The sequence below is a fragment of the Meriones unguiculatus genome, chromosome 7, assembly GCF_030254825.1.
Source record: "Meriones unguiculatus strain TT.TT164.6M chromosome 7, Bangor_MerUng_6.1, whole genome shotgun sequence".
NCBI classification, from domain to species: Eukaryota; Metazoa; Chordata; class Mammalia; order Rodentia; family Muridae; genus Meriones; species Meriones unguiculatus.
In genome coordinates, this window is record NC_083355.1 from 44,540,428 (window position 1) to 44,567,401 (window position 26,974).

The 26,974-nt window shown below is 48.9% G+C and overlaps 2 protein-coding genes across 3 annotated transcripts in view; both read right to left on the reverse strand.

Annotated features, from left to right (window-relative positions):
• Positions 1–671: 671 nt before the first annotated feature.
• Inpp5k (inositol polyphosphate-5-phosphatase K) lies at positions 672–20,385 on the reverse strand. 2 transcript variants are annotated; one of them, XM_060387295.1, is made up of 12 exons: positions 20,137–20,385; positions 18,116–18,223; positions 17,742–17,850; positions 13,967–14,083; positions 13,464–13,639; positions 12,797–12,908; positions 11,604–11,713; positions 3,431–3,617; positions 2,529–2,666; positions 2,193–2,276; positions 1,991–2,095; positions 672–1,833 (listed from the first exon to the last, which is right to left on the reverse strand). In XM_060387295.1, the coding sequence occupies exons 1-12, from the start codon at positions 20,190–20,192 to the stop codon at positions 1,771–1,773; spliced, it is 1,365 nt and encodes a 454-aa protein (XP_060243278.1). In that variant the 5' UTR covers positions 20,193–20,385; the 3' UTR covers positions 672–1,770. The 2 variants fall into 2 exon arrangements, with proteins under 2 accessions (XP_060243278.1, XP_060243279.1); XM_060387296.1 differs by lacking the exon at positions 20,137–20,385 and having other exon boundaries at positions 17,742–17,843.
• A 1,465-nt stretch (positions 20,386–21,850) lies between these two features.
• Positions 21,851–26,974, reverse strand: part of Pitpna (phosphatidylinositol transfer protein alpha) — a 40,486-nt gene continuing 35,362 nt past the window's right edge. Inside the window, exons 11-12 of the mRNA XM_021634264.2 lie at positions 25,350–25,417; positions 21,851–24,361 (exon numbers count right to left, since the gene is read on the reverse strand). Of these exons, the coding sequence (XP_021489939.1) occupies positions 25,373–25,417 (45 nt within the window). The 3' untranslated portion in view covers positions 21,851–24,361; positions 25,350–25,372. The remainder of the gene's footprint in view (positions 24,362–25,349; positions 25,418–26,974) is intronic.

Genomic DNA, 26,974 nt, shown 5'->3' on the forward strand with positions numbered 1-26,974 from the left:
CAGAAGGAGAGGCTGGCAAGGGAGGGGCAGAGGGCCACTGGGCCTGTACTGATACTGATGGCTGGGCACCTTCCCTTTTCTCCCTCAGCTTCCCCCGCCCAGGAAAGGCCTATAAAGCTTCCTTCCTCTGGGAAACACATCTCTCCAAAGCAGGCTCATCCCAGTTACCACACAATAGCTCTTATCAGTCTCAGAGCCAGGCACTGAGACCCAGCACACACCAAGTCTCACATATTTCCTGTTTCCACCCAATGGGTCAGGGGTGGGCCCAGAACAGCCATATCCTGACTAGGGCCTGAGAGGGAGAGCAAACCCCTTCCTTTTTCCGCCTCTCAATCACGGCTGAACTCACCCTACTCCATTCGGGAGGGAACCTGCACAGCATACCAGGACAGTGGTGTTTCCAAGTATAAGAAGGGTAGAGGTGAGTTTGTGGAGTCAGATTGCGGCCCTGGGCCCTAGAGGCGGCCCCAGGGCTTTATGAGTCAGAGAGCTAGCAGTGTTTTTATGAAGAGTTTTGGGTCTTGGCAATAGCTCTCTCAGTATTTTCAGGATAACTAAGGCTCCTGTGGGTGAGGTAGAGTAGGCTAGATTACAGACGCAAGTACAGTCTCTAGGCCCCATTTCTATATTCTGGTCCTCTTGCCCATCAAAGGAGTCACATACAAGTGTAAAAGCCACATTTGTAATTATCCCCCAATGTAACAACACACAGCAGAGGCAGCCATAGCTCACTAGAAGCCTGGGGTTAATTCTCACAGGCAGCAGCTCCAGAATAGAACACAGAACTACATACAGTAACTAGGGTGACTCAGTCTCAGGTCACAAGATGGATGTGAGAACTACAGGGAAAGACTCCCTGAGGTGTCTTCTGGGAGAAGGGGTGTTGGATCACTCTTGGCAGAAGGGAATTGGCAGGAATAGGGACAAGCAAGATCCACACGGCACCTGACGAATGCTGAGGCTTCGCTTGCCACTAGGGTCTTCAAAATGTCTTGAGCCAGCTCCTCTGCTGCTTCCCACTTCTAGGTCAATGACATGACAGGACTGGTGGCAGATGAACTTGATCCAAAGGACGACCCTGGAGGTCTTCAGCTATGGCTCTACCCTGTCAACCCTCTGTAAAGGGCAGGTGGGGACCCTAGAACTTCCTGGTCAGATTCCACATGACAGGTGGGCACAGTATAGGGCTTCAGCTGAAAACAGGGATCAGTCATAGAGCTTCAGCTGAAAACAGGAATCTCAGGGCCTCTGCTCATCCCCATGGGGACAAACTATGAAATGCCAAGACTTTTGGAATCCAGTGCTGTTTGTGCCACCCAATTTATGGGACCTGTACAAATGTGAACATCTCCCCCTCCCAGGCAGCTGGAGGCCCAGGATGGTGTGAGAGGAATGCAGGCCTATGCCAGATGGGGCATGTGCCTGGCACAACTACTTGGGTGTGAGAGGGAGTGTTTAAGTGTGGGGGAAGGGAGAATAAAGAAATGGCATGCTAGCTAGTGTTCTTTTCCTTATGCAGTGCGCAGTCCCCCAGTCTTCACCACTGACACACTACTTTGTTTCAATCACATCTCAGTAACAAGAACCTGTATTAAAGGGCCAGTTGTTCATCCGGCCTGGCGAGAGCAGAGGAGTCTGGCAGAGCTCCCCTGGGCGGTGGGGAGCTGGCGGCTCCTCAGCCACCTCTTCAGGGCCGGGCCAGACCCAGGGCTCTTGGCAGTGCTGAGGAGAACTGGCTTAGAGCTCTGGCCTCTGCCCTGGAGTCATTCACTCCCATCTGAGCTCAGGCTCACACACTTCATCATCTCTCAAATAGCATCGATGCGGGATCTGCAGAGGTAAAAGAAGTGGCAGGAGAGGTACAAAGGGGTCTCATCTACTTTCCTAATGCCCCACCCACCGCCCAACAGGCGCAGCTCCAAAGGCATAGGGTACCCCCCAGGGCCTTTAAAGTACCCTTCCCTTTCTCCCACCAGCACCCCATTACCTTGAAGGGTTGACTTATCCCCACTACGGAGTGCAGATTGTTGCTATAATAACAGAGAAGAAACTGGTCCTCAGTGTCAGGGATAGCGCTGAGGTTGATGTATACCTGGGCAACAGGAATGGGGTCAGCTCCAGGGCTCCGGGCCCTCCCCTCCTTCCAGAAAACAAGAATGTCTAGGCAAGCCTGCATGTTGGAGATGTACCTGGTTTGGGTTGTTACCAAAGGAGACTTGGTTGTCGCCGACCCAGACATAGGACACATAGTCATTAATGTGGCGCATTCCCACCTGTGAATGGGGATCAGACAGTCAGTCAGAGGTTGAAGAGGGTGTAAAAGGTAGAGAAAATCCTATGAAGGTGGTCTTACTTTCAGGGCTGGTCATTACACTAAACCTTCCCTTTCATGACAGGCCCTAAGTTGGTAAGGGTCCCAGGTGAACAGGATAAGCTCTTCAGTTGTCCCTGGCAGGGACAACTGTGAGGCCCAGTGATGGACTAACCAGGGGATAATGGAGTCCCTGCCTTGCCTGCCACATCACCTTGTATAGTCCGATCCAGTCCCAGGGGCTGCTGAGGAACTCTGGGGTGGAGGCATAGCTGATCAACATGTCGTTCTCCATCGTCCAAAGGTATTCAGGCATTATGGTGATCAGAGGGACAGCCATCAGCGGGTTCAGCTGTGCATGGGGCAGGAGGGAGAGGCAACTGTTCCTTAGGTGTTCTTCTAGAGTGATGGGGGCCCAGAACAGTGGGCATAGAACTTCGCTAGGCTACTCTAGCTGACCCTAGCTGGCCAGTAGTAAAGAGAAAGGGCCAAAGGCTTGTCAGGGGGACAATGTGCCCTTCCATGGGAGTGGGATCTAGAACCAGGTAGATAGCACAGACCCCAGAGCTGAGGGTGCCTGTGGATGGAGGAAGAGGGACTTGCTTTAAGAGGTCAGACAGATACTCTCTCCCAAGGGCTCTGTTTCAAAGGCCTCAGTTTAGATTTGTGGGGAGATGCTGTGAAGATGCGGAAGGGCCAGCACTGAAGCTGAGGGAAGCAGGCATTTAATGTGGCCATCATGCACTGTTATTAGGTGAGATAGAACGGATGGAGAGAGCTCCCTCTGCAACTTGATCTAGATACAATTAGGACAAATAAAAGGAAGTTCTACTTCCCAGAGTAGGTAATAAGCATGATGGAACTCATTAGCCTCCGGGGAGAGACCGAGAGGAAACAGAAGCCTATTCACAAAGGGCCTGAGTACGTTTTTAACAGAGAGAGCCGTCAACAGCTCCTCAGAAACACTGGGATACTTGACCTGGGAGGAAAGGCAATCATGTTCGCCTACAGGTGCCCCAGAGGTTGCCTGACGTTACAGCCCAGCTCTAGAGGGTGTGGTAGTGTGGTACAGCACAGCTATCCCTCTACCAGGTTTCAGGAAGCCCAGAAGTTCACCTCCAAGCTGAAGGTGCCAGTGACAGGCTTATGGTCACTGATGCTGTACATCATGTGGCTGACGTAGCTCTTCAGCGTCAGCGAGAAGTAGGAGGTTGGTAGGCTGGAGACCAAGGGGCTGACCTGGGGCTGCCGCTTCAACCTCCACAAGATGCGGTCAGTCCACGCAGGCTTGCGTTTTTTCTCACTTAGGGTAGGGAAAAAAATGGGAAGAAAGGAGTTGACACGAGAGCAGGAACGTGCCTCCATGTGTCTGCTTCAGGGTCTACCAGAAGTCAAAGGCTTCTGGGACAGAATGGGAGGAAGCTCAGTGGCAGGTGAAAGCATCCAATAGAAGCAACAGAGATCAGCCAAAGACCTTCTGCCTAAGCCTACGTGGTTATGAACTAAGCTGTGACTTTGTAACGTTCCATTCTAGGCACTTCAAAAGAAACCGGGGAATGCTAACCACAGGCCTATGGTGGGTATGATCACCACTCACCCTGTACAATCTAAGGGACTGAGTCTTAGCATGGGAGTAATTTTCCCAATGCCATGGAGCTACTAAGCTACTCACAGCCAGACAAGCAGTATGACCTCAGAGCAGTGCTCTTAACCACCACGCTAACCCTCTGAGGCTCCAATTTCCTCATCTGCAAAATGGAGATGAGAACAGTTGTTCCCCTGCAGGGCCGCTAGGATGACTAGATGAGCCGAATCACCTCTAGGTCCAGAACAGGCCTCGGCCTAAAATGAGCTCTCTGCAGAACCCAGTCACTGTGGCCACACGGGGTCTCCTGCAGCCCAGGCTGGCCTCTAACTCCCCATGGAGGCAAGGATTCGCTGCTCGTCCTCCTGCCTCCGTCAGCGGACAGGTGTATGCCCCTACCGCCCCTCTGCATGCTGCTGGGCAAGCACTCTACCAACCGAGCTACATCCCAGTCCCACTGGGGTTCTGTGTTCCCAAAAGTCAGCAGAAAGTGCTTGCCATGGGAGCACAAGGTCTGAACCAAGCCTTGTGAAATCCCAAACCACGTGAGTCAGGTGGGGCAGCAGCACCTGGAGGCCCAATGCTAAGGAGGGAAGAGGCAGGCAGACCCCCCGGTGGAGGCCAGGTCACTGGCCAGCCAGTGTGACTGAATTGGTGAGCTCCAGGTCAGTAAGTGATCCTGTTTCAAAAAATTAGGTGGGAGCTAGGTATGGTGTTACACACCTTTAATCCTACCACTAAGGTGGTAGAGGCAGGTGAATCTCTGTGAGTTCTCAGACAGCCAAAGCTATGTATGTAAGAGAAGAAAAGAAAGAAAGAGAAAAAGAGAAAGAGAAAAAGAGAAAGAAAGAAAGAAAGGAAGGAAGGAAGGAAGGAAGGAAGGAAGGAAGAAAGAAAGAAAGAAAGAAAGAAAGAAAGAAAGAAAGAAAGAAAGAAAAGGGTGCTGGAGAAATGGTTCAGTGGTTAAAGAGCAATGGCTGGCCAGACATAGTGGCACAACCTTTAATCCGAGCAATCTGGGAGACTGAGAGAGGCAGGCAGAGTGAGTACAAGGCCAGCCTGGTCTACAAAGTGAGTCCAGAACAGCCAAGACTACACAGAGAAACCCTGTCTGGAAAAACCAAACCAACCAACCAACCAAACACTGGCTGATCTTCCAGAAGACCCAGGTTCAATATCCAGCACCCACATGGCAGTTCACAACTGTCTGTAATCCAACTCTAAGTGAGCTGACACCCTCATACACACACATGTAGGTTAAAAAATAAAAATAAATAAATCATTAAAAAGAAAAGAAAAGAAAAGGTAGCGGGGGGGGGGGCGGGGGGGGCGGGGATTAAAGGTGTTTGTCACCAAGCCTGACAACCTGAGTTTAAACATGTGGACCCACATGGAAGACGGCAAAAGTGAGAACCAACTCTCAGAAGCTGGTCTCAGAAGCAAGTGCACCTCACCACACACACACTAAAAAATGTTTAAATTAAAAAACAAAACCAACAACAACAAACTGAAGAAGACACCAGACTCTGGCATTAGCCTGCACTCTCTTCACACTGTCTCCTGAAAGAGTTAGGCATGATGGCTCATGTCTGTAATCCCAGCACTCAGCTGCCTGCAGTAGGAGGGTCACTCTGACTCTGAGGACAGCCTGGGCTACACAGAGTTCCAAGCCAGTGCTGAGTACACAGGGAGTTCCTGTCTCAAGGACGGAGGGCCACTGGAGAGATGGCTCAGCAGGGAAGAGCAAGGGCTGCTTTTTCAGAGAACCTGGGTTCAATTCCCAGCATCCATGGGTGTTAACAACCATCTGTATCTCCATTCCAGGGGATCTAATGCCTTCTTTTGATGTCTATGGACACCAGGCATGCATATGGGACATAGATACAGGCAGACAAAACACACAAAAAATGAAAAAAAAAAAAAAAAAAAAAAAAAAAACCAACAACAAAAACCGAAAAACCAAAAAACGAATAAATCAAAATTGTAAAAAGGTCTAGAGTGATGGAGGAAGACGCTGCTGCTGGCCTCTGGCCTCCCCAGTCACACGCAAAAGCAATGGACAAGCACACTGGCATACATGCATACATACACACAATGCCCAAACAAACAAATGAAAAGCAACAGGGACAAAACAAGCCTCCCCCTTCACAAAATGCTTCTCAGTTGGGCTGTGGTGGTACACACCTTTAATCCCAGCAATCTTGAGACAGAGGCAGGTGGCTCTGTGAGTTCAAGGCCAGCCTGGTGTACAGAGCTAGCTCTAGGATAGCCAGGGATACACAGATAAACTCTGTCTCAACAAACAAACAAAAAACCACCAACAAAAAAACAACCAACAAAAAATGCCTCCAGTCTTAATATTACAGTCAGCTCTATCCCAATCACCATGAAAGTTTCTGTCTCCTTTCTTCAGTCCTATTTTTGCTAACTACTTCCTCCTAAGTGTACTGTTGTCACCTAAGCAGCAGCACATCCTTCAGCAAAGGAGGGTGATACCATGATGAACTCAGACTCTGGAATCAGTGGCCAGCTGGAGGAAGGCTCTGGTCTGGTACCTGGGAGTTATGCCTTCAGGCAAGTGACTTCACCTCTTGACAGCTCAGTTTCTTGAACTATATAAGATGGTGTGATAACAACACTTACTTCAAAGAGCTGAGGCATCAAGGAGTGGCCGAGAAGTGGGAGCTCTGGCTAAACCGCTTTCTGTTTTAAGGTTTGTCTGCTCACTCTTCTGGGTTTTTGTTCAGAGACAGGATCTTGTTTATATATATATACCCCCAACATAGCCTGGAGCTCTGTATCCCAGGCTGGCCTCAAACTCACAGAGACCCCCCCCCCCCCCCCGCCTCTGCCTTCCGAATGTAGGCATTACTGGTAAACCACCCAGCCATTGTCTCTTTGGTCATCATGAACATGAAGTGATAAGAACCAAAAAATACACTTCTCCAAAGCATAGCTTCTCCCCAGCTCTCTGAGATGTTTAAGAACCCAGACCTTCTGTCATATTAGTGTCCTCAATCCTGACCCAACATCTGTCTCCTTCCTCCTCAGTACTTCTCAGCTAGCCCTTCCTTCTGTCTTTAGTATGCATGGTTCATCTTTTCCAACAAGGCTTACCATACATCAGGCTAATGATTAAAAAGCAGGACAAAGTTTAGCATGGTGGCACACACCTGTAATCCTAGCGCTCCTGAAGGCAGAGATAGGTGGATCTCTGTGAGTTCAAGGCCAGCTTGGTCTACAAAGGGAGTCCAAGAAAGCCAAGGCTACACAGAGAAACCCTGTCACAAAATAATAATAATAATAATAATAATAATAATAATAATAATAATAAAGATAAAAAAGAAAAAGCAGGATCAACAGTGCATGCCTTTAATCCTAGCAAAGGCAAAAGGCAGACAAATGTTTGTGAGTTCAAGGCCAGCCCAGTCTACTTAGCAAGTTCCAGGCCAGCAGGAGCTATACAGTAAGACCCTATCTCAAAACAAAAATAAAAACCAAACAACCAAACCAAAGAGCAACAAGGAGATTCTTTCTGTAGGGCTGGATGGAACCCAGGGCATGTGATAGACAACTGTCGCTGAGCTGGACCCCCAGTTCCCTGAGCTTGTCTGACAAACAAGGCAGGGAATAAAAGGTAAATTAAATACATTCAAGTATTATGCTTCAAGTGGTCTATGCACTGTGACACTTGTCTTATTGGCTGCTCCAATCTTTCCAATGATCCTGTCTTTCAGCTTTTGAAAAAGATCTATTCATTTTTGTTTTGTGTGTATGGGTGTTGCCTGCAGGTATGTTTACATACCACACGCATGCACGCAGGCCAGAATGTGTTGGAACCTCAGGAATGGAGCTTAACAAGGTTGTGAGCAGCCATGTGGGTGCCACTAGGGTCCGCTCCAAGTGTAACAGTACTGTGACCCTCTGAGCCATCTCTCTACCCCCCCACGATCCTGTCTCTCTGTCTTGGTGGAAGCAGGGTGCGTGCCCAGATCTTCTGACTACAGAACCTGTGTGCTTCCCTGAGCTTCACTGTGTGTCTCTCACCTCTAATGGTTTGCGTACGACTGTTTCTCAAATGAATTAAGATGCCTTCCCTTTCACAAAACTAAAGCCACAAAACTCTAAGATTGTCTAGATTCTAAAAAAACAAAAAGAAAACCCAGAGCCAATCTGCTGACCCCAGAGTAACTGTGGCCCATGACACTCTGCTCAGTTTCTGTGAGCCAGAACACTTCTCACTGCAGCTCCCCGTGGACAGCTTTAGGTACCGCACGGACCCTGGAGCATGGCTAACTGCTCATGCACTTAATGCTTCCTGACACAGGTCTTCACCAGCTTTGATCGTAATATCCTCTGCTCAAGGCTCCTTCTGCATCCACAGGGTTACTGTAACTGCACCTGGTACAATCCCCGACTCTAACAGGATTTCCCGCCCTGCCCTCAGCCCCTCCACCCTCCCCTGTAATGAAGCCACATCGGTTCTCATTACATCTTGGCTCAGGGACACTGCATGGGCTGATGAAAGCTGCATTCTATGCTCGCACACAAATCATCCAGCCACTGTGTATAGCTAAACAGACACATGAATCACCCACAGTCACTTAAGATAGCCAGCTACCCAGGCCAGGGTCTTACTCCCCCAAGCTGCTACTCATCAGTGCTGCTGAAGGACTAGAGAGCCTGAGAGCCTGTCCTTTCTCTACCAGCATCGCTATCCCCTTCGCTATACTCTCCTGGGGACTGAGGCATATAACTGAGAGGCAGAAAACTTGCCTAGCACATAGGGCTCTGGGTTCAACACCACTGCAAAAACAGACAAATAAACAAAGCCACCTTTCCTCGGCAAGTCTAACTGACCTCTCCCTCTTGTCTCTGGTTGCTAGCTTCCTTTGGCCTTTGAGTTCTGGAAAACTCCCGACCAAGCTAATCCTGATGGCTTGGCTCTCCCTGCTATTGATGGGTCCCTTTGTTGGTCTGGCTAGAACACTCTTGTCAGGACCCTAGTTCAAACATAGGCTAGGCACTGCCTTTACTCTTGGGCTGAGCATATGCTGGATCTAGGTTCACTCTGTGCACCCAGAGAACAGCAGTGACACACTGCAGGTTTGTTCTGCAGGGCTAGGTGTCAGACCGAGGCCTTACACACGAAGCTAGATCTCTGGCACTTAAGAAACTTTGTGATTCAGGAAGACTCTGAACCCCAGTCTGCCTGACTGCAGAGCTGCAGGTTTTCAGTGGTGCTTGCAGCCCAAACATAGAGGGATGTCTGGGCAGGAACAGTGGACACCATGATTGAAATGCTCCTGTCTAGGGCCAGAGGTTGGTTCCTGTGGTGTATGTTGCTGAGCCCACATGGAGAGCAGGCATGCCACAGCTGCCACTAAATTCTGTACATGCTCTGTAGTCCCAGGGGAAGTGCCTATAGTGCAAACATAAGGATGTAAGCTTACATTCTCAGCATCCATTTCAAAGCATAATGCTTGCCTAGCAGGCATTACACCACAGAACTGCAGACTTAGCTCTGCGCTTAGATGAAGTACTGGAGGTGAAAAAGCACTACCAAGTCCAGAGAACAGATCCAAGCCCCACACACCCTTAGCTATGCCATCCGAGGGCTTGTCCTTACTACCTGAGTCTACCTACCCTGTGAATCTAGCCAACTCCAGCCCAAACCCAGCTGCTTGTGAGGACTTCCCGTCTTTTCCCACCCAGCTCTCTGTGCTATGCCCCAGGGGAACTGCACCTCCCAGCTAAGGACTAAACCCAAAGCCTTGCAGGAGCTGGCCAACTGCTCGACCACCAAGTTACAGCCACAGTCCTCACTGAAGTCTTGACTGCTGGCCTCCGAGGCCCCAGCTGGTTCTTGAGGCCTTCCAGATTCCACGTTGCTTTGCGAGTTCAATGCACAGGCAATAGAGACCAGCTACTCCCTGCAGCTTCAGTCACATCGGCCAGCCAGAGCCTGTCCTCTTACCTACTTTCAGCCTACTCTGCTGCCAGGCTACTCTCTGTCTCCAGGGTGCATTGCCTCTTCCTGTGTAGACTGTCCTAGCCATAGCCCTAGCCCCGTCCTGCTCCACACTCCTGAAATGGGGCATTCACGCTCCCCTTCCTTGATAAGGACATTTAGGCTTTGTCAGAGCATCTCCATACATGAAATTCATAGCCCTGGCCTGCTTTGGAGATACCTGTTTCCCTCTTTACAACTAGGAGTCTGGGTCACCCTGCTAGTGTCTTCCCCACTTAATATCTGTGCCCTAAACTTGTAGGAAACCTTCTGCCAAAGCTGTTCTTGCTCTCCATTTAAGCCTCAGGCTTTGTTCGTTACCTGGCCCTTTCTAACTTCTTAGAAAGTTCTTTCAGACTACCACTCCTCCCAAAAAGATCCATCTACAGACATGGCCCATGCTCCCTGGGCACCAGGTCCTGGGCTAAGCATATGCAAGGTCTCAGCCAAGTCTGAGTGAGCTATGTACCCTGAGCATGCCCATTTCATCACTGAAACCACCAGGTCTAAAGCACCCGAAGAGCTAAAGCTGAGGGCAGCAGCGTGAGGAGCAGCCCACGCACACCTCCTCTGTATTGTTCTCTGGGAACTTCACATTTTCTTTTCTTTCCTTTGGGAAAGTGTTTGCCTTCTTTTGTTTTAGAGGAGCTCTGGCAAAGTTTTACTAAAGGAATATGTTCCTGTCTACTTTCCACCAGTCTGTTACGGCATGCATAAGAGTATCAGAATCCCCTGGGTCAATGATGGCCAGTGTGCTTACTCTGCAGTATTTTCCACATGCTGTGCCCAATTCTGTATTACTGCCACTGTAGTGACGGACACCAGGTTTAGCCAACAGGGCATAGGATTCTATTTCAGATTTCCTCAGAGCTGGGCAGCTGTTGGAGAGGATAACCAGTTTCGCTTTGCCTTGTCTGATCATCTTCCGAGTCTGTTTGTATCCCAGCACATACTTCCCACTTTTCATAACAAATTGGAGCCTGGAGTTGATCTGACTCCAGACACTTTTTTGTCTTCTCTGTGACCACCATCTTCCTGCCTCAGGTGCGGGACAATCCCCAACCAAGATCAGCCGCTGAGATGGCCAGGGAACGAGAAAGCTTTGTTTTGTTTTTTAAGACAGGCCTTCATGTAGCCCTGGCTGGCTTTGAACTTGCTGTGTAGCTGAGGGATGCCTAGTCTGCACCTCCCAAAAGCAAGGATTACAATTGTGCAAAACCATGTCTGGCTTACCACTGTTTCTCATCTCCTCACACAGTATTTGACTCAGTCAAGTTTGGGGCAAAGGAACTTAATATGAGTAACTATCTTAGTAACTATCTTTTTACATTCCTGAATAAGGCCTAGCAAGCCCTGGGAATTACAGGCAAGGGTTCCCAGAATTCTATTTTCCCTTCCCTCCTAAGTGAGGGCTGCCGCTGCCCTTTCCTATACCCTCTCTTTCAATAACCTTTTACCCTATCTATACTCTACTCTTGCTAATACCATTCTTCTGTCCACTCTCAGACCAGTCTGGGAAGCTCTCACAGCTAGTACCTAAAAAGGGGCAGGAGGTTCCACTCCTAAGTCGATGGCTGGACCTATTCCTGCTTCCCCAACGCTTGTAACCTGTGGTACGCGCTGACCTCCGCCCTGCCCCAGGGCTGGCTGGCACAGTTAGACCCAGAGCCCCCTGGGTGCCGATTCCTCCTCACCTGGTGTCATAGTTGTTGGAGTGCCTATCAAACTTGTAGGTGGGTGGGAAGAGCAGCGCACCTTCCTGGAACTCCCGGAGCAATGGGTCATGGCTTTTGGCAATGAAGAGCTGTAGATAAAGACACAGTCCCCATCTCCTCACAGTCCTGACTCAACAGGTCAGCACCACCCTCTTTCTGTCACTGCTTCAGCAGTCCCCATATCTTCTGAAAATGTGACTTCCTAGGAACAGGGGAAGCAGCTGCTTGCCACATCCTCTGTCTATTCCTCTGTGGAGAGCAAACTGAGTTCCAACTGTCTGGGGGCCACTAGGAGGCTTTTGTCAGAGGACACAGAGAAACCAAGGCCCTGAAAGGGGCGGCATGTTGTTCTTCAAGAGGCAACCAGGCTTGGGATACTAGAGGTAACAGGAATACAAGTAGGCTCATGCATGTCACAAGGCTGCGGCTGGCCAACACTCATCTGGATGCCCCTCTCCCTGCCTTCTTTTTAGGGGGATGCTACATTTCACACTGTTGCTAGGACTTGGCTGGAACTAAGGTAGCCAAGACAGCATCAAAATCAGGACAATCACCCTGCCTCAATCTCCTGAGTGCTGAGAGTACAGGTGTGAGCAACTAGGCCCAGCCTGGCTCCCTACACCTGAGCATGCCAGTGGTTTCCCTAGGTGAAGATGGGCACTGACAGTAAGGCTGCTCCACCTCCATGTGCAAAACCTGGCTACATTTCTCTTCCCACCCAGGGAGGAAGGAGAACAGATCCCAGACAATCTGAGCACTGCTGCTCTCTGAACATTTCATAGACTTCCAGAATAGGTTCACATTTCTCTCTCACACACACCCTCTGCTCATTTCACACCCCCCCCCAAATCCTCTGTTCACTACACACACAGCAGACCCTCTTACTTCACACACACACATACACACACACACACACACACACACACACACACACGAGCACACACATGCACACCCCCCAGCCCCTCTTGCTCACCACACACACACACACACACAAACACACACACACGAGCACACACATGCACACCCCCCAGCCCCTCTTGCTCACCACACACATACCGCAGACCCTCTTACTCACCTCACACACATGCATACACACCCCAGACCCTCTTGCTCACCACACACACACACACACACACACACACACACACACACACACTCTGCTCATTTGATACCTGATCCTTCTCCCACAGCTCGCGGTAGTACTGCCTTGTTACACAGTCCTGAACAAAGAGCAACCCAAAGTCCTCAATTCGAAAGTTCATGTCTCCAAACCACAGAATGAGGCTTCAGGAAAAAAAGGAGGGCAGCCTGAGGGTTTGTGAGGAGGTCAGTGAAAGGCACAGGCTTGTTGAGCCCAAGGACTGCTGGGAAGGAAAAAGCTGAGGGGTCAGGTGAGAAGCTAGACTCTAGGACTCTAAGAGCAGCAGATGAAGGCCAGGACATGCATGGGTCCAACAGGACCGTCCTTGGCTCTGATGCTATTATTTAAGTTAACGGACTTTCCCAGAGGAGCACATGGCAAATACAGGGCAGGCTCTGACCTCTGCTCCCCAGCTGCCTGTCAGGACAAGCTGAGAAACAGCCCCACGGGAAACTCAGGAACAACAAGGGTCTTGACCTGGGATGTTTACAAGTGTCCAGGGTTTCTTGGAAGGCCAGAGAGGCCAGAGGAAGGTAGATCTCAGGCAGGCAAAGCTGGATAGCACAGCAGATGGGCCATCAGGGAAGGGGCTGGGGGTGGAGCGCTACTGACTGGCTGGGGAGTACACTCAGCAGTCAATGCTAGCCCGGGCTGCTGTGGGGGAGGGCAGGGGTGACAGTTTGCAGCTTCAGGCTCACTCATGGTCCAGGATGTTGGGGATATCATCTCCCTCAAAAGTCTGACTCTCCAAGATTCGGTCAAAGTGCTCCAGCCGCTGGTTATTGTTGGCCATGTGGGGCGGCAAGTGGCAGTTGACGATGCTGACGTAGTAGCCGTAAAGCTTCAGGCAGACGTTGACTCCCCCTTTGTTCCCCTGGCAGGAAAGGTGGGGGAGCGTGGGGAGAGACTCTGGATGGTAACACACCCCTCTCTTCCCACCCTGGGTCCCCTCCCCCAGGATCTCAGCCATAAACACACAGCTTCCCAGCTAATTGGTCCCATGCAGAAAACTCAACACCCAATCTCGGATCTCAGGAGTACCTCACCCCTGCTGAGATGGCAGGGTTGGGGCGGGGCAGGGGAGGGTATGCAGGGGCCTAGGCTACACACAATATGCAGACTCAGTTCGTTACCGCTCTGCTTAGTTCCGAAGCATCCAGCCCTAGCGAGCTCAGGTCTCAGACAGGAGCGCAGTGCTTACCCAGTACCCGTAGAGGCCGGTTGGGGTGGATCTTGTAGAGATGATCTGGATGTAGGGCAGATGCTGATACTTGACAAAGACCAGTAAGAGAAGACCCAGCATACGGACTTGGCAGATCTGCGCCAGACGGCAAAGGTCATTTGTTAAACTGCAAAGGCCAACTGCATCCCTGCCAAGGCTGACTAGGGACTTTTAAGAGTCTAGAACCACATGCAAAGCCAGACCAAGAGTCTATGGGGCCCACTGTGAGGATGAATTTCACACTCTTGCTTTCTTTCTCAGCTGCGAACAGTGCATTCTGGGAGCTGCTTATGGTCCTGGGAAGAGGCTTCCAAGGTAGCCTGCCACTAGAAAGGCACTCCTCTCCCAGCCCGGCTACACACTGAGATGCTCCTCTCACTCATACCGTCCTTAGATCGCCAGCCTCTCTTCTCATGGCTGACGCAAGAGCAAGCGTCTGCCGTATACAATGTGGAGCTCTTCCCTTTGGCCCAATGATATCTGAGTGTGGTATCTTGTGCAGGGGAGCACTGTGGAGCTTAAAGGTGTCCTGCTCTATCGATTTCCTCCTTGTTCCTTTGGGTCAGTGTCCCTCACTGAACCCAGAGCAAGGGTGGCGACCACCAAGTCCAATGGTCCTTCTCTCTCCACTCCCCCAGAGTGCTCCGGTACATGTGGCCATGGGGGCCCTGGGCTTTCTGTGTGAGTGCTGAGATCTGAACCCCTGGAGAGGCTACTGCAACAAGTGCTCTAACCCATGATGAGCATCTGCCATCTGCCATGAGCCATCTGCCCATCCCACTCCCCTTTCTGATACAGGGTCTTGCTAGGGATCCCAGGTAGACCTTGAACTGGCGATGTTCCTGCCTTAGCCTCTTGAGTGCTAGGATTACAGGTGTGAGCCCCCATACCCACTTTGGCTTAGGGACTCTTAAATATTAGCAAGAACAAGAGAGAAGCTTTTAGGGTACTCTCAGTCTTGAGTTGTCTGATGGCGACTCAAATGCAGAAACTCGCTGACTGTGCACTTAATACGCCCATCCACTTTCCTTCCCTTTTCACCGCGATGCTGAGGGCCAGTTGCAGAGCTCTATGCATGCCAGTAAGCATCTGAAAACTTTTTCATATATGTTCTAGCCCAGGGAAACAGTACCATGAAAATGGTGGTGGAGTGTGTGCGTGTGTGTGCGTGTGTGTATGTGTGTGTTTGTGTTTTATAACTAGGAAGTTAGGCATGAGGCCATAGGCCTATAATCCTAGCACTCAGGAGTTTTAGGCCAGTCTGGGAAACAGGAGACATAGTTGCAAAACAAACAAACAAACAAATAAGTTCTGACTGGGTGGCTGAATGTCCATGAAGGCAATGTACAGAACATAGAAGTTAGTTCTGAGGACACAAGCTTCAGAGCTGGAGAAAGAATCCGACACCCATGGAAAGGCTTAAGCTTTTCCCCAGCTGTCAGGCATCACTGTCCCTGGCTTGCTGATGTTGGGCTCAGTTTCCTAGGGGAACTAGGAAGACTGTTTTGAGATTGCCAAAATGCCCTACTATTGCTGGCTGCAGAGGTCGGGGGGAAAAGGCCATCCCTAGTGACCCTATCTCTCAGGGCTGGGCTGTCCACCACTCCAGTAGCTGTTTCCGGAGCATGAGGTGCAAAGGCCAAGGAGGAAATATCCGGGTGGGGAACTCGACAAGACCTTCCAGGAATTATGAAACTTGATCCCACAGTCCAGAAGCAGCCTTAGCATAGTGGATAAGTGGGGAGAACCCCAAACTCAGTACTGAACAAAGGAGGTACTGGAGTCTGAGTCCTCTGATAGTGCTACAAATGTATATACTAACCTATTCTTTCTACCCTAAGTCTTAACTTTTTTTTTTTTTTTGTAAAGGAATTGAACCTATGTAAGTTTTCTACTGCTGAACTACAGTCTTGTATTTTTCCCATTCATAACTATTTAGGACATGAGGGACCAAATCCCAGAGTCAGGACAGAAACCAAGAAACTGATAAGAAACAGGAATAGATTTACATGTAACTGTAGGTAACAGAGCAGGTTTGGGCCGCTGGGCTTTAACACAAAGACCAGTCTACTTGGTGAGAGAGCAGCAGGAAGTCAGGGAAGAGAGGAGGGAGTAAGGGCAGGACCCGGTAAGAATGGAAGAGTGGGTAGGATTCTGAGGAAGAGCCAGAGCCTCCCGGTGAAAGGTCCAGTTGGAGGGAGAAGGCGCGAAAGGGACTGGCAGGAGGTAGACACTGAGGCAGCAAAGAGTGTCCTCTGAGCTCCCAACTTACAGCTAGTAAATCCCCAAAGGAACTGGCTATAAACAGGGTTCTCCCGCCCATCTGGGCTAAGAGGAAGAGAGGCATCTACTTTGCGTGCCTAGACCCTAAGGCTAGCTCTCAATTTTAGGAGGCCACATGAGTGGAATGGGTTGTGTCCCTGCCACAGGCTGAGCTGATTTCCTTGGCTCCATTCCACCCTACCAATCCCTTGCCAATCAGTCAAGGCGCAAGGAGGCGTGAGGTCTCGGCAAGGAATGAGTATTGACAGAGGTGGTTCTTCCTTGCTTGAGAGAGTAGATCAAAATCTCCTACAAGAGGCTTCTCAGTTTCTTTTTTGGGGGGAACTAAGGGTTCTGGGGCTGGCATTATCTAGCCTCAGGGGAACTAAGCCTTCTATTTCTCCTCCTTAGAAGGCCACGTAGCTCTTGCTCCAGTATCCCTGAACAAACTAGGTAACAAAATTAATACTGAAGAGTAAAACTGGTCCTAGAAAGGGAAATAGAGAGAATTCTAGTGTTTCCAAAAAGCTGCGAACTAGGTACTTTGGGAGTTTGTTCATTCATTGTGGGTGCAGGGCAGATATAAAACTCAGTGACCTAAAGCCCTCCTGTCATTCTCCTATGATCTAAAAAGTCCACAAAGTGTGCTGGTCCCCAAACTAACAACTACTTTCCACTGCACCCATCTTCACCTCTCCTAACTTCTGGGCTGCTAGAAATTGAGGGGATTACCTGTCAGTCATAGCATACACTAGCATAGCAATAATTTATGATAGTTTAGAACACAAGTTTAGCGGTCTAAAAGATCTGGATTCAGATCCCGGAGGGCCAATGTGATTTCCGAGCCTTGGGCTTATCTGTCTAGTATTTCTATCTCCAGAGTTAAGACTGTAAAATAACTCACACCAAGAGCTCATGGGCTTGATACCAAGCATTCTGTACACTGTAGCGAGGACTACACTCAAGAGCTCTCATGCTGGGCAGTAAGGAGACATAGGAGGGAGGGAGTAGGTGCTGACATAGTAACAAGCCCTGTTGCAGTTCCACTAGGAAGTCTCCCAAAGGGATAAATATCCAGTGTGAAACTAACCCCTAGAGTCATAGTTCAGACCTAGGTACCCTGCAACAGCACAACGCAGGCAGGAGTTGAAGAGAGCCAAGTGTAGTGTGGGGTTTAAACCTTCGTATCTATTATTATTATTATTATTATTATTATTTTGGTTTTTGGTTTTTTAAGACAAGCCTTGGCTGTCCTGGACTCACTTTGTAGATCAGGCTGGCCTCGAACTCAGAGATCTGCCTGCCTCTGCCTCCCCAAGTGCTGGGATTACAGGTATGTGCTGTGCCACCTCGACTGGCTAGGTTTAAACCTTTTAGTGAATGGGAAAGAACATAAAAAGCTGAGTGGAAAAAAGAGGAACATATCAGACAAACAATTGGAGTCAGTGCAGGTGACACACATTCCTCCATGGCTCATGCGCTCTTAACTTACCTTGACGAAGTTCAGAGGGGAGAGCATATCCATGAAGAAACTGCTCCACGGGTCTTCAAATGCAGCATCAGAAAGAAGGCTTATGATTCCAGAATTCATTTCCTGCAAACTAACCATCCCACGTCAGAGATCATGCCCTGCCCTCAACGACATTGCTTCTCCCACAGACCTCAGGAGACTTTCAGACCTGGGTTCTGAAGACCAAGATTTCTCTCTTCCCTAGCTGTGTGGCTGCTGATCTCCAACCCATGACCATTGCTGACCCAGAATAAGAAACCTGAGACTGGACCCAAGGAGCATGAAAGCTCCTTAACCTCAGACTCTAAACTGAGAGAGGACAGGAGCAGAGGGGGAAGGGCCCTTCAGATACCCACCCAATGATATACATGTCCAGATTCAGGTCTCGGTTGTTCAGCTGAAGCAGGTCACTGAGGTCCACAGTGGGGGATGCTGAGGCCACATTCCATGTCACTACATGCATGCTGTGGAAAGGATGGTAAATGGAGGCTAAGATGTTTCCAGATAAGGGAACTAGGCCTGTCAATGGCTTCCACTCCAGTGTTAATGAGAAATGTATTTGCATATTTGTTTAGTGTTTTTGAAGCAGCATCTCACTGTGCAGCCCTGACTGGCCTCAAACTCCTTATGACAGAGTTGCGGAACTCGTGGAGATCCGCCCTCCCCTGACTCCTAATTCTGGCATTAAAATTGTATAGTGTATGCCCAGCTTTGTTTCTGCATCTTGCGGTAGGAAAAGAGGAAAAGGAGCAATGGAGTATAAAGCTTTTACCTTCCGCTTTCTCCCCTGAAGCTGGATCTCTCCCCTTGAACTGGCTCCTCTGCTCAGGTTTACAGCTGCCCATTCCTGACCCAGAGCTACCAAAGGGAACTCAAAGCAGCTGGCCAGGAAAAGGAAGGACTGAAGACTTGGACAGACAGGAACCTGTTACCATTAGCCCCTCCAGCTATTTACACCTCATCCACCAGCCTCTGTGGTTCAGTCAGCAACTTTGTACTCCCACACCTCAAACTATGGGTTCCTGGGAGCACCAAGATGGTGTCGGAGATTGATTGTAACTGGCCACATGCCTCAGAGCTGGGAGAACAGAAATCCAGGAAGAACAAAGTCGACAGCATATTCCCTTTCTCACTTCTGCCCTGCACATTCCTGGAGCACAGCAGATTCTGCCAAGGTCTTCACGCAGCCTACATCCAAGTTTCTAAGTAACAGGTTTCTTAATATCTCTCTCAAGAGTATATATTCTCTATTGGGAAAAGTCACCAATTGGAGAATAACATTCCAATCTCAGCTCCCTAAAAGTCCTAGAGTATTGGGAGAAATAATTAGCAGCTCTCAGAGACCATTAAATCTCCATTACAAGTTCACAAAAATGAAGACTCATTAAACCTTTGAGTGAGTGTGTTGCTATAGCAACAGTCCAAGAATCCCAGACTGTTCCCAGGATAGAGCAAGCAGGGGCTGAGACTGTACAGAGATGAAGCCTGTGAGTTCCAGGAATACTGAGGTACTGAAGCACAAGATCCCAAAGATCCATCCAGAGAGGGAAGGGCAGGCTGTTCTGAAACATCTCTTCTCCACCAGATGCTGTTCTTAGAGGCACATGTTCTAAGAAGCATGACTTGTAAAAAAGAAATTCTTGGCTGGCTTAAAACAATTTCCTGCCTCTCCCTATGAATACAAACAAAATAATACAAAACCACCTTCCCAGGCCCCCTGAGAGACCGTTACTTCGCTGTTTTCCGTCTCCCCCTGCTGTCCAGCAGAGGATTAAGGCAGGGAACCCTTTCACTCAATGGCTCCTTCTATTCTATTCCCAAGCACTCACTCTAAGTGGATAATGAATAAAACTCGGGATTTCTCGTCCCAGTTCTCAGTTTTGAGGATTAGCAGCAAATCCATGCACCGTGATTGGATGATTAGCGGTGTTCCTCGTGATTAGAGAGCAAGCATGAGAGCAGGCTTCACTTTGCTAAAGGATTTTATCTAAATCTGATGTCGGATTTCTAGAGATCATAACCGGATCAAGAAGACCCCATGATGTACTGCTCATGAGAAGCAGGAACAAAACTTCTACGCTACAGTTGAAGGGGCGAATATCGGCCCTCAGTAGTCTGACGCTGTGTGCTCCAAAAACCGACTGGACACTTGCTTAGGGAGCATCTGCAGTGACCAACTCGACAGCCCGAGTTTAGAGCGGGCATCAGATCTAACATAGCCCACTCAACACGGACCTGGCAGAATTTAGGTGTCCAAACTAGGCCAGCCTTACAGGCCTGTCCTCTTGATCCCATTGTGGTTTGGTACCCAGCCCCACAGAGGAGGCTGAACACAGCTAACCGCCAGGAACCGACCGGCCTGCACCTGCATCCTCACCTGAGTACAAAGCCTTTCCGTGGGCTGGGCCTCCGGGGGCTCACTGCCGACATCATGCCCACGCGGCGACCCGCTAGGCTAGTGTCTCCGCGCTCCAGCTAGGGAGGGCCGAAGCAGCCCTCGGTCGCCAATCTCTGCCGCACTGCTCCCTCCGGATTGTTTTTCTTCCGGATTCTGACTGCGCTTCGGCTTCCGTAGGAGGTGGATCGCGAGCGCCGGGGATGTAGGGTGCGGCTGCTGGGGAATAGAGGCGGGAGCCTCCAGCGGGCGGACACGCCCAGAGGCGGGGCGGAGAGCGCTCGGAGACGGAGAGGCGTGTCCTAGGTGTCATCCCCCCTCCCCCCCCCCCGTCCACGCCACACCGCCCGCACCGACGCGCGAGTGGGCGGCGGCGCTCCAGGGCCCCGCGTTCCCAGCCTGCCTTGCGCAAGGGCGCGGGCTGGCGCAGCATCGCGGGCGGAAGTCGCCATGGCGCTCCCACTGCCGCTGGCTCGCTACCGTCCTGCGGCGTGAGGTCTTCGCCGCCGCCTACCCACCCTCAGGAACCGGATGTGGACGGGGTGGGGACGCTCTGTGTAGCCCGTTTGGCAGCTCGGCCTCCCTCGCCTGCGCTACAAGTCATTTCTGATGTTCCTTGGCATCCTCGTAGGGGCCACAGGGCACTTGCATTTTAAGTGACTCGCTGCCAGTCCTTTGTCGTCGACCCCCAAGACAGTCTTGCTATTAAGTCCCGGAGCTTGCTATGCAGACCAACTGATGCGCCTCCCTCAGAGCAGAGATCACATGAGAGCACCGCCACATCCAGCTCCAAACTAGTTTTGCTGAATACAAAGTACGTTTTGGGACTCCAGAGCTTGGAAAATTTGCTATCAATGGACGAAAACCAAGTCGTTGCTCTTATTTGGTGTGTATTTGACGGATCATCAGGATGATTTACACTGCCTGGTTCTTTTATATTTTGATTTTCAATACAAGGTTTCTCAGTGTATCCTTGGCTGTCCTGCACTCGCTGGACCAGGCTGGCCTCGAGATTGAAGCCGCTCACCCCGCCTGGCTCTTAAAAAAACAAAAAGAAAAGAGGGCTGGAGAGATGACGCACAGGGTAAGAGCACTGACTGCGTCGCTAAAGGTCCTAAATTCAATTCCCAGCAACCACATGGTGGCTCACAACCTTCTATAATGAGATCTGGTGCCCTCTTCTGGCCTACAGGTGTACATGCAGACAGAACATTGTAGACATAATAAATAAATCTTTAAAGAAAAGTCGTTTTCTCTTCCTCTTCCAGGAAGTTGCCAAGATTACAAGATTACAGCTTGCCTGAAACTAATAAAACTGTCCACGACCCAAAATGAATAAATAATAAGTGTATTGCTTAGTACTGTAAAAGAGACAAAAGGAAAAATGGCTACTCAATAGGTACTGTCATATGGGAAAATTTGAACTTAAAAGGGAATATTTGAATGTGGCATTTTTTTTATGTCTGTTAGGTAACTACTGAGATAAACCCCCAGCCCAAATTGATAATGTAAGTTTTGTTGTTCTTTTTTTTGGACAAGGAATACTTTATTTACAATAAAATTTCAGAGACACCACTGTATCTTTTCATAATCCTATCCTGGTAAATAAATTGGGGAGACATAGTAGGCGCTTTAAGGATATCTAAATTGAAAAATGGACATAGTAACATCACCAATAAGTTGGACTCCAAAAAAACTCTGTCTAGGATTTTATTAGACTGCTTTTTTTCCCAATATACCTGTATTGGAAGATTGAGACAAAAAGGCACAAACTCACATTAAATAACAGGTAATCTAATCAGTTCTACAAAGTGTAGTTTGTAAAAGAAGTAGCACTAAGAACCAACCCAAGTAAGTCAGGGGTCCCAGAAGGGACTGTAAAAGGAGAATGTGGAGGGGATGCACATGCCCACAACAGTGACCCTGTCCTGTCCCTCCCCAGCATCACTCCACAAGAAGGCCAGAGCCCAGCAGGCCTTGTACAGAGACACTGCTGCTTTTGTTGGGAGTACGACCCTGGAAGTCTAATGGAAGCAGCCGGTCTGAAGGGGCATGACACACCCTCATGGATGATCACCAGACTTGAGCCTTTCATCACAGCCCTATGAGTGCTACTCAGTTTTGGGGTGGGTGAGGGAAGGGGATACTTAAAAGCCAACACTTGCCCAGCAGCAACACCACCCATGGCGATGGGACAGACCAGGGCCATCCCTCTTTTGTGTTTATGTGAGCAGGAGCCCGAAATCCAGACTGAGCTCGGGAAATTCTAGTTGTATCATTTGGATGCTTTCAAATGTGGGCAACAGCTGGAAGGGCAAGAGCAAAGGCAGAAAGAGCAAGCCGGGACTGGAGCTAATGTGACTGATGTGGATGGATCTCAAGGTGCTGAAGGAGACTTCTGACCCTCACCCCTAAATAAACAACTATCTGCTTAACTCTCAAGTTATCAGTTAACTCTCAAGATAAGTTATACCTGGACTTCAACCTAGTTAATGAAGGAGGAAATGCTTTAACCATAAATATGATTGACAGGTAATACAGAGCTCATAGGAGAACATTTATATTTTTTCCATTGGGAAAGCTTTTTCTCCACCTTTCCCATGCTGAGAGGTTAATCAAAAACCAAGATGCCCCAAGTGCATTCCTACAGACTTCATACTGAGGGAGACTAATACAGAGGAAGGTTTCTGTAACAGGACATCTCCTGATCTCAAAAGAACCTCAATGAAAGTCAGAGCTAACCATGCTGAGGGCCAAATCTGTCTACCATTGTTCCAGGAGGACCACAGGGAAGCATCCAATCAGGATGTCACAGGTGAGGTCCTGTGGAACATTCCTTATTGCACTTAGAAATGAGTAAGGCAAACAAACTAACAAAAAACAAGGATCAGTTATCTCAACCTACTTCTTACTCCCCCAACCAGAGACGTGATCTCTTTCTAACTGGTACCGGGCTAACATGAGCTTGGATCACTGCACACTGGGCTGACTGAACAAGGCTTGGGAAATGTCGGGTAATACAACTACTTTCTCCCACCAGCAAGGCATACTCTGTTCCTGCCAATCTAGAAAAACTAGGAAGGGCTCAGCAGCTTCTACTGCCCTGGATGCTGGGCACCACCAGCCCACTGTGAGCGTTCTAGGCCACAGTCACTGCTCGCTTTTGATTGTCCAGGACAGAACTCAGCATGGGGCAGGACAAGCTGAGTTCTTGATCTGCAAATTCCTTTCCGGTGAGTAGGAACAGGAAGGTGCACGTGTTGCTAGGGATGAAAGCTTTTTGCATGCTTATTTTGTACAGCATGAAAAGACCGGGACTTGCATCCTAACCCGCCTCAAAGAGGACCCAGGGGTCTAAGAAAGCACAGAGAAGGGATTATTGCTGAGTGGCAGCACCAGCCCAAAAGGGAAGAGGAGCATGGCTGTACAGTGCTCCTCGGGGGTCTGACCGGCATCTATAGGCCCCACTGAACAGTTCTCCAGGTGGGCAGTGATGGGTTTCTTGTAGGCTTTGCAAAGAGACTCAGACAGGGTGGGCAACAGGAGGGCTGAGAAGCCAAGATTTCTAAGAATATTAACCAGAGATGCAATGACTTGAGTAGGGGTTATTTATTATTCGCTAAATTTCCTCGGACTGGCTGAGCACTGGGTACCTTCTAAGTGCTTAGAGCACTCCAACAAGAGATTACTAGGAGCAGAGGTCAGGGTTATAAAGCCACATTCCTACTGTGAGGAACTGGGGACAGGTATCTCTGTATTGTTAACTCCTCCTCTCTCCCCAAGTGAATACTCAACATTGCCAAAAAGCTGCCCAGGAAGCAAAACAGCTCAGTTTATCCCAAGGCTGAAATAAGTGAGCTTAAATAATCACATCACAAAAGGCAGCTAATTTGAAAGACTAAAAATGTCACTTGGAAATAAAGGGGGAGGGCATACAGAAATGGGTCAGAACACAATGGAGAGAGGGATGAGCTGTAAATACAGCGGTGTACACCATATATCTTAGAGGATCAGGCTCCCGCACACACAGGCTTTGTAATACCAGACGGTCTATTTGTTCACAATGTTAAAGGGCATCTAGAAATAGCTACAGTAAGGGACTGAAAGTTGCCTGAAGAATGAGCACAGAAAGGCTGCGTCCAAAGATGGCCTGCCACTCAGGAGGGTGGAGCTGCTGGGCCTTCCTGTTGACCACTGTCTTGCAAAACTAGAAAAAAAAAAAAGAAATTATTAAGGAAGCAGCAAGGGAAAAACAGAAGCACACAGTAAATCATGGTGAGTGGAGGAATTTCAGGAGGAAGGATGCCAATTGGTTGAGGCCTTGGTCTCCCAAGGCCCTGGCACTGACTATAAAACTGGAAGCTGCTTAATCCTCTCCTTCCCTCTCCCAGGAGCTGCTTAAGCATATGGGTTGGGATGGGGATACAGTCTTGCCTAGCATGCACAGAGCCCGGGGTTTGATCCCAGCACTGGAAGGAAAAGGACATGGGATAGCCAGAGAGCAAAAATGCCCTAGGTTTCCTTAGCCTCTGAGTGCTAGAGAGTGCTGTTTTCTTTGATCTAATAATTTCCTCAACTCTAAGTGGGACAGGGCCAGGTTTCACTCTGCACTGCAGAATGAGAGGCAGCCCTGGGATCTAACTGAAGGACAGGCCTCGGGGAAGAATGACAGGTAAAACCAGAAACACCCCACCTCAGCCCTCGACCCGGCTAAAAGGTCTTCCAGGTGCTGGGAGATGCTGCCTTTGTTGACGACAGAGCTACTTAGTATGTTGGCACCAGGTTACCAAACGTGGTGAATGCTAAAGCTATCCAGCTAGTTTTCCAAGGGAGACTAGGGAATGCTAGCGTTAGGGAGCTAGATATGATGCTGGCCAAGAGTATAGGAAGTACCCCAGCATGGCAGCTTGAGAGGGCTCAAGTTACAAGTGGGGAAGAGTGATAGTGGCAATGAACTGTGCTTCCACTCAGCACGCTGCCACGTCCATCTGTGTGGGTCTTTATAAAAATGTCCCTGAAACAAACCTAACAGTCGGGACTCCTTTCTATGGAAACCCAGGACTTCCATCTCTAGCATGGCAGTCACTACCATTACTACAGTGAAGGATGAGGACTGAAGTAGATTTTCTCATTCCACAAGGAGCTGATGAGGCCGTGAGGACCCAAACACGGTGAGAATGAAATTCAGTACGTACAGTGCAGAAAGGGGCGGGTAGCATTAGTCATCCGCTGTCATTCCTTTCACTGGGTCCTTTTGTCTCATCTGGAACAGAAAAAGCAGAAATTGAAAGCTTTTGCTGCTGATAGAATTCACCATAAACGTACCATCTTCTCAGTCCTGCAAAAAGACAAGACAGAACATTTGTGTGTGTGTGTGTGCAAAGCAAAAATGATAAAAGTTTGAATAAATAATAAATATACCAGACCATACCTTTTACAGCTCCATCACAGGTCCTTCCACCCACAACTTAAAATTTACCAATGCCAAGCCAGGACCTATTTTTTCTCTGATTTACTTACCTAATTTTGTTTTCGGATTTACTCTTTTTTAAGATTTATTATTTATTTATACAGCATTCTGCCTGCATTTGTGCCTGCATGCCAGAAGAGGGCACCAGATCTCATTATAGGTGGTTGTGAGCCACCATGCGGTTGCTGGGAATTGAACTCAGAACCTCTGGAAGAACAGCCAGTGCTCTTAACCTCTGAGCCATCTCACAGCCCTATTTACTTAATTTTTAACTTCTACTTTATTTATTTGTTTTCGAAGCTCAAGGACAACTTTATTAGAGTTTAAAAGCAAACTACTGCACGAATTAAGTGAAGATCCTGACAGGCCAGGAGGAGATGGAGAAAAATCATGCCCTTTAAGTTAGGCACAAAATAATAGACTATTTATTTTTTAATATAATTTTTAATTTATTACAGTTTATTCACTTTGTGTCCCTAGACTACTTACTTTTATAATTATTTTCATTTTATGCATGTTGAGTATTTTGCCTGCTTGTATGTATTATATATACCATGTATGTACCTGGTGCCCACAGAGGCCAGGATAGAGTTAGAGGCGCTCCTGAGGTGCCGCGTGAATGACAGGACTTGAACCTGGGTCCTCTGCAATAGCAACAAGTGCCCTAAACCACTGAGTCATCTCTCTGGCCCCAGGACTGCTTATTAAGAAAGGAAAAAGAACTGCCAAAAAATGGAGGTGGGCTACTGGGCTGAAGAATTAGCCCTTAAAGCCTATTGTTTTTTACATTAAAAATATGTTGTGTGTTGGGGGTGGGCAGTAGAACACATACGTGTCACAGTGCACATGTGGAGGTCAGAGGACAGCGTTCAGGAATGGGTTTCTCCTTCCATTTTTATTTTGGATTCCAGGTGTTGACCTCGGCACCAGCCTCTCTCTCCGTTCTGTTATGTTGGAGTTCCTGGGGCTGGAGAGCTGGCTTAGCAGTCAGGAGTACTTGTTCTTGGAAGAGGACCTGGGTCGACTCCCAGAAGCCACATGGCAGCTTACAACCCTGTTCCTGTGGCATACATACATACATACAGGCAAAACTCTCACTCACATTAAATAATAAATCAATCGAAAAAATGCAACTTCCTATCAAAGAATGTGGCCACCTTCCTTCCTGTCAAGGGACAAGGGCTGCTACTGAATGAATTCACTGTTTCATTGTTTTAAGCTTACAGTAAAATGTCCTGAGTATGCTTGATTCCTGTTTCTTGGGGCCTACATGATACGGAAGGGTTTTGTTGTTGTTGTTTTATTTTGTTTTCTGAAACAGGCTCTCACTATGTAACCCTGGTAGATCTG

Bases quoted from the DNA above. Each gene is read 5' to 3' on its own strand.
- Inpp5k (XM_060387295.1), bottom strand. From the start codon at position 20,192: ATGATGTCGGCAGTGAGCCCCCGGAGGCCCAGCCCACGGAAAGGCTTT. The intron at 3,618-11,603 runs GTGAGGAGGAAT...CCCTACCCTAAG, and splicing joins TCCAACAACTATGACACCAG to TGAGAAAAAACGCAAGCCTG. The intron at 2,277-2,528 runs GTGATGTGGCAG...CCCCATTCACAG, and splicing joins ACTGGATCGGACTATACAAG to GTGGGAATGCGCCACATTAA.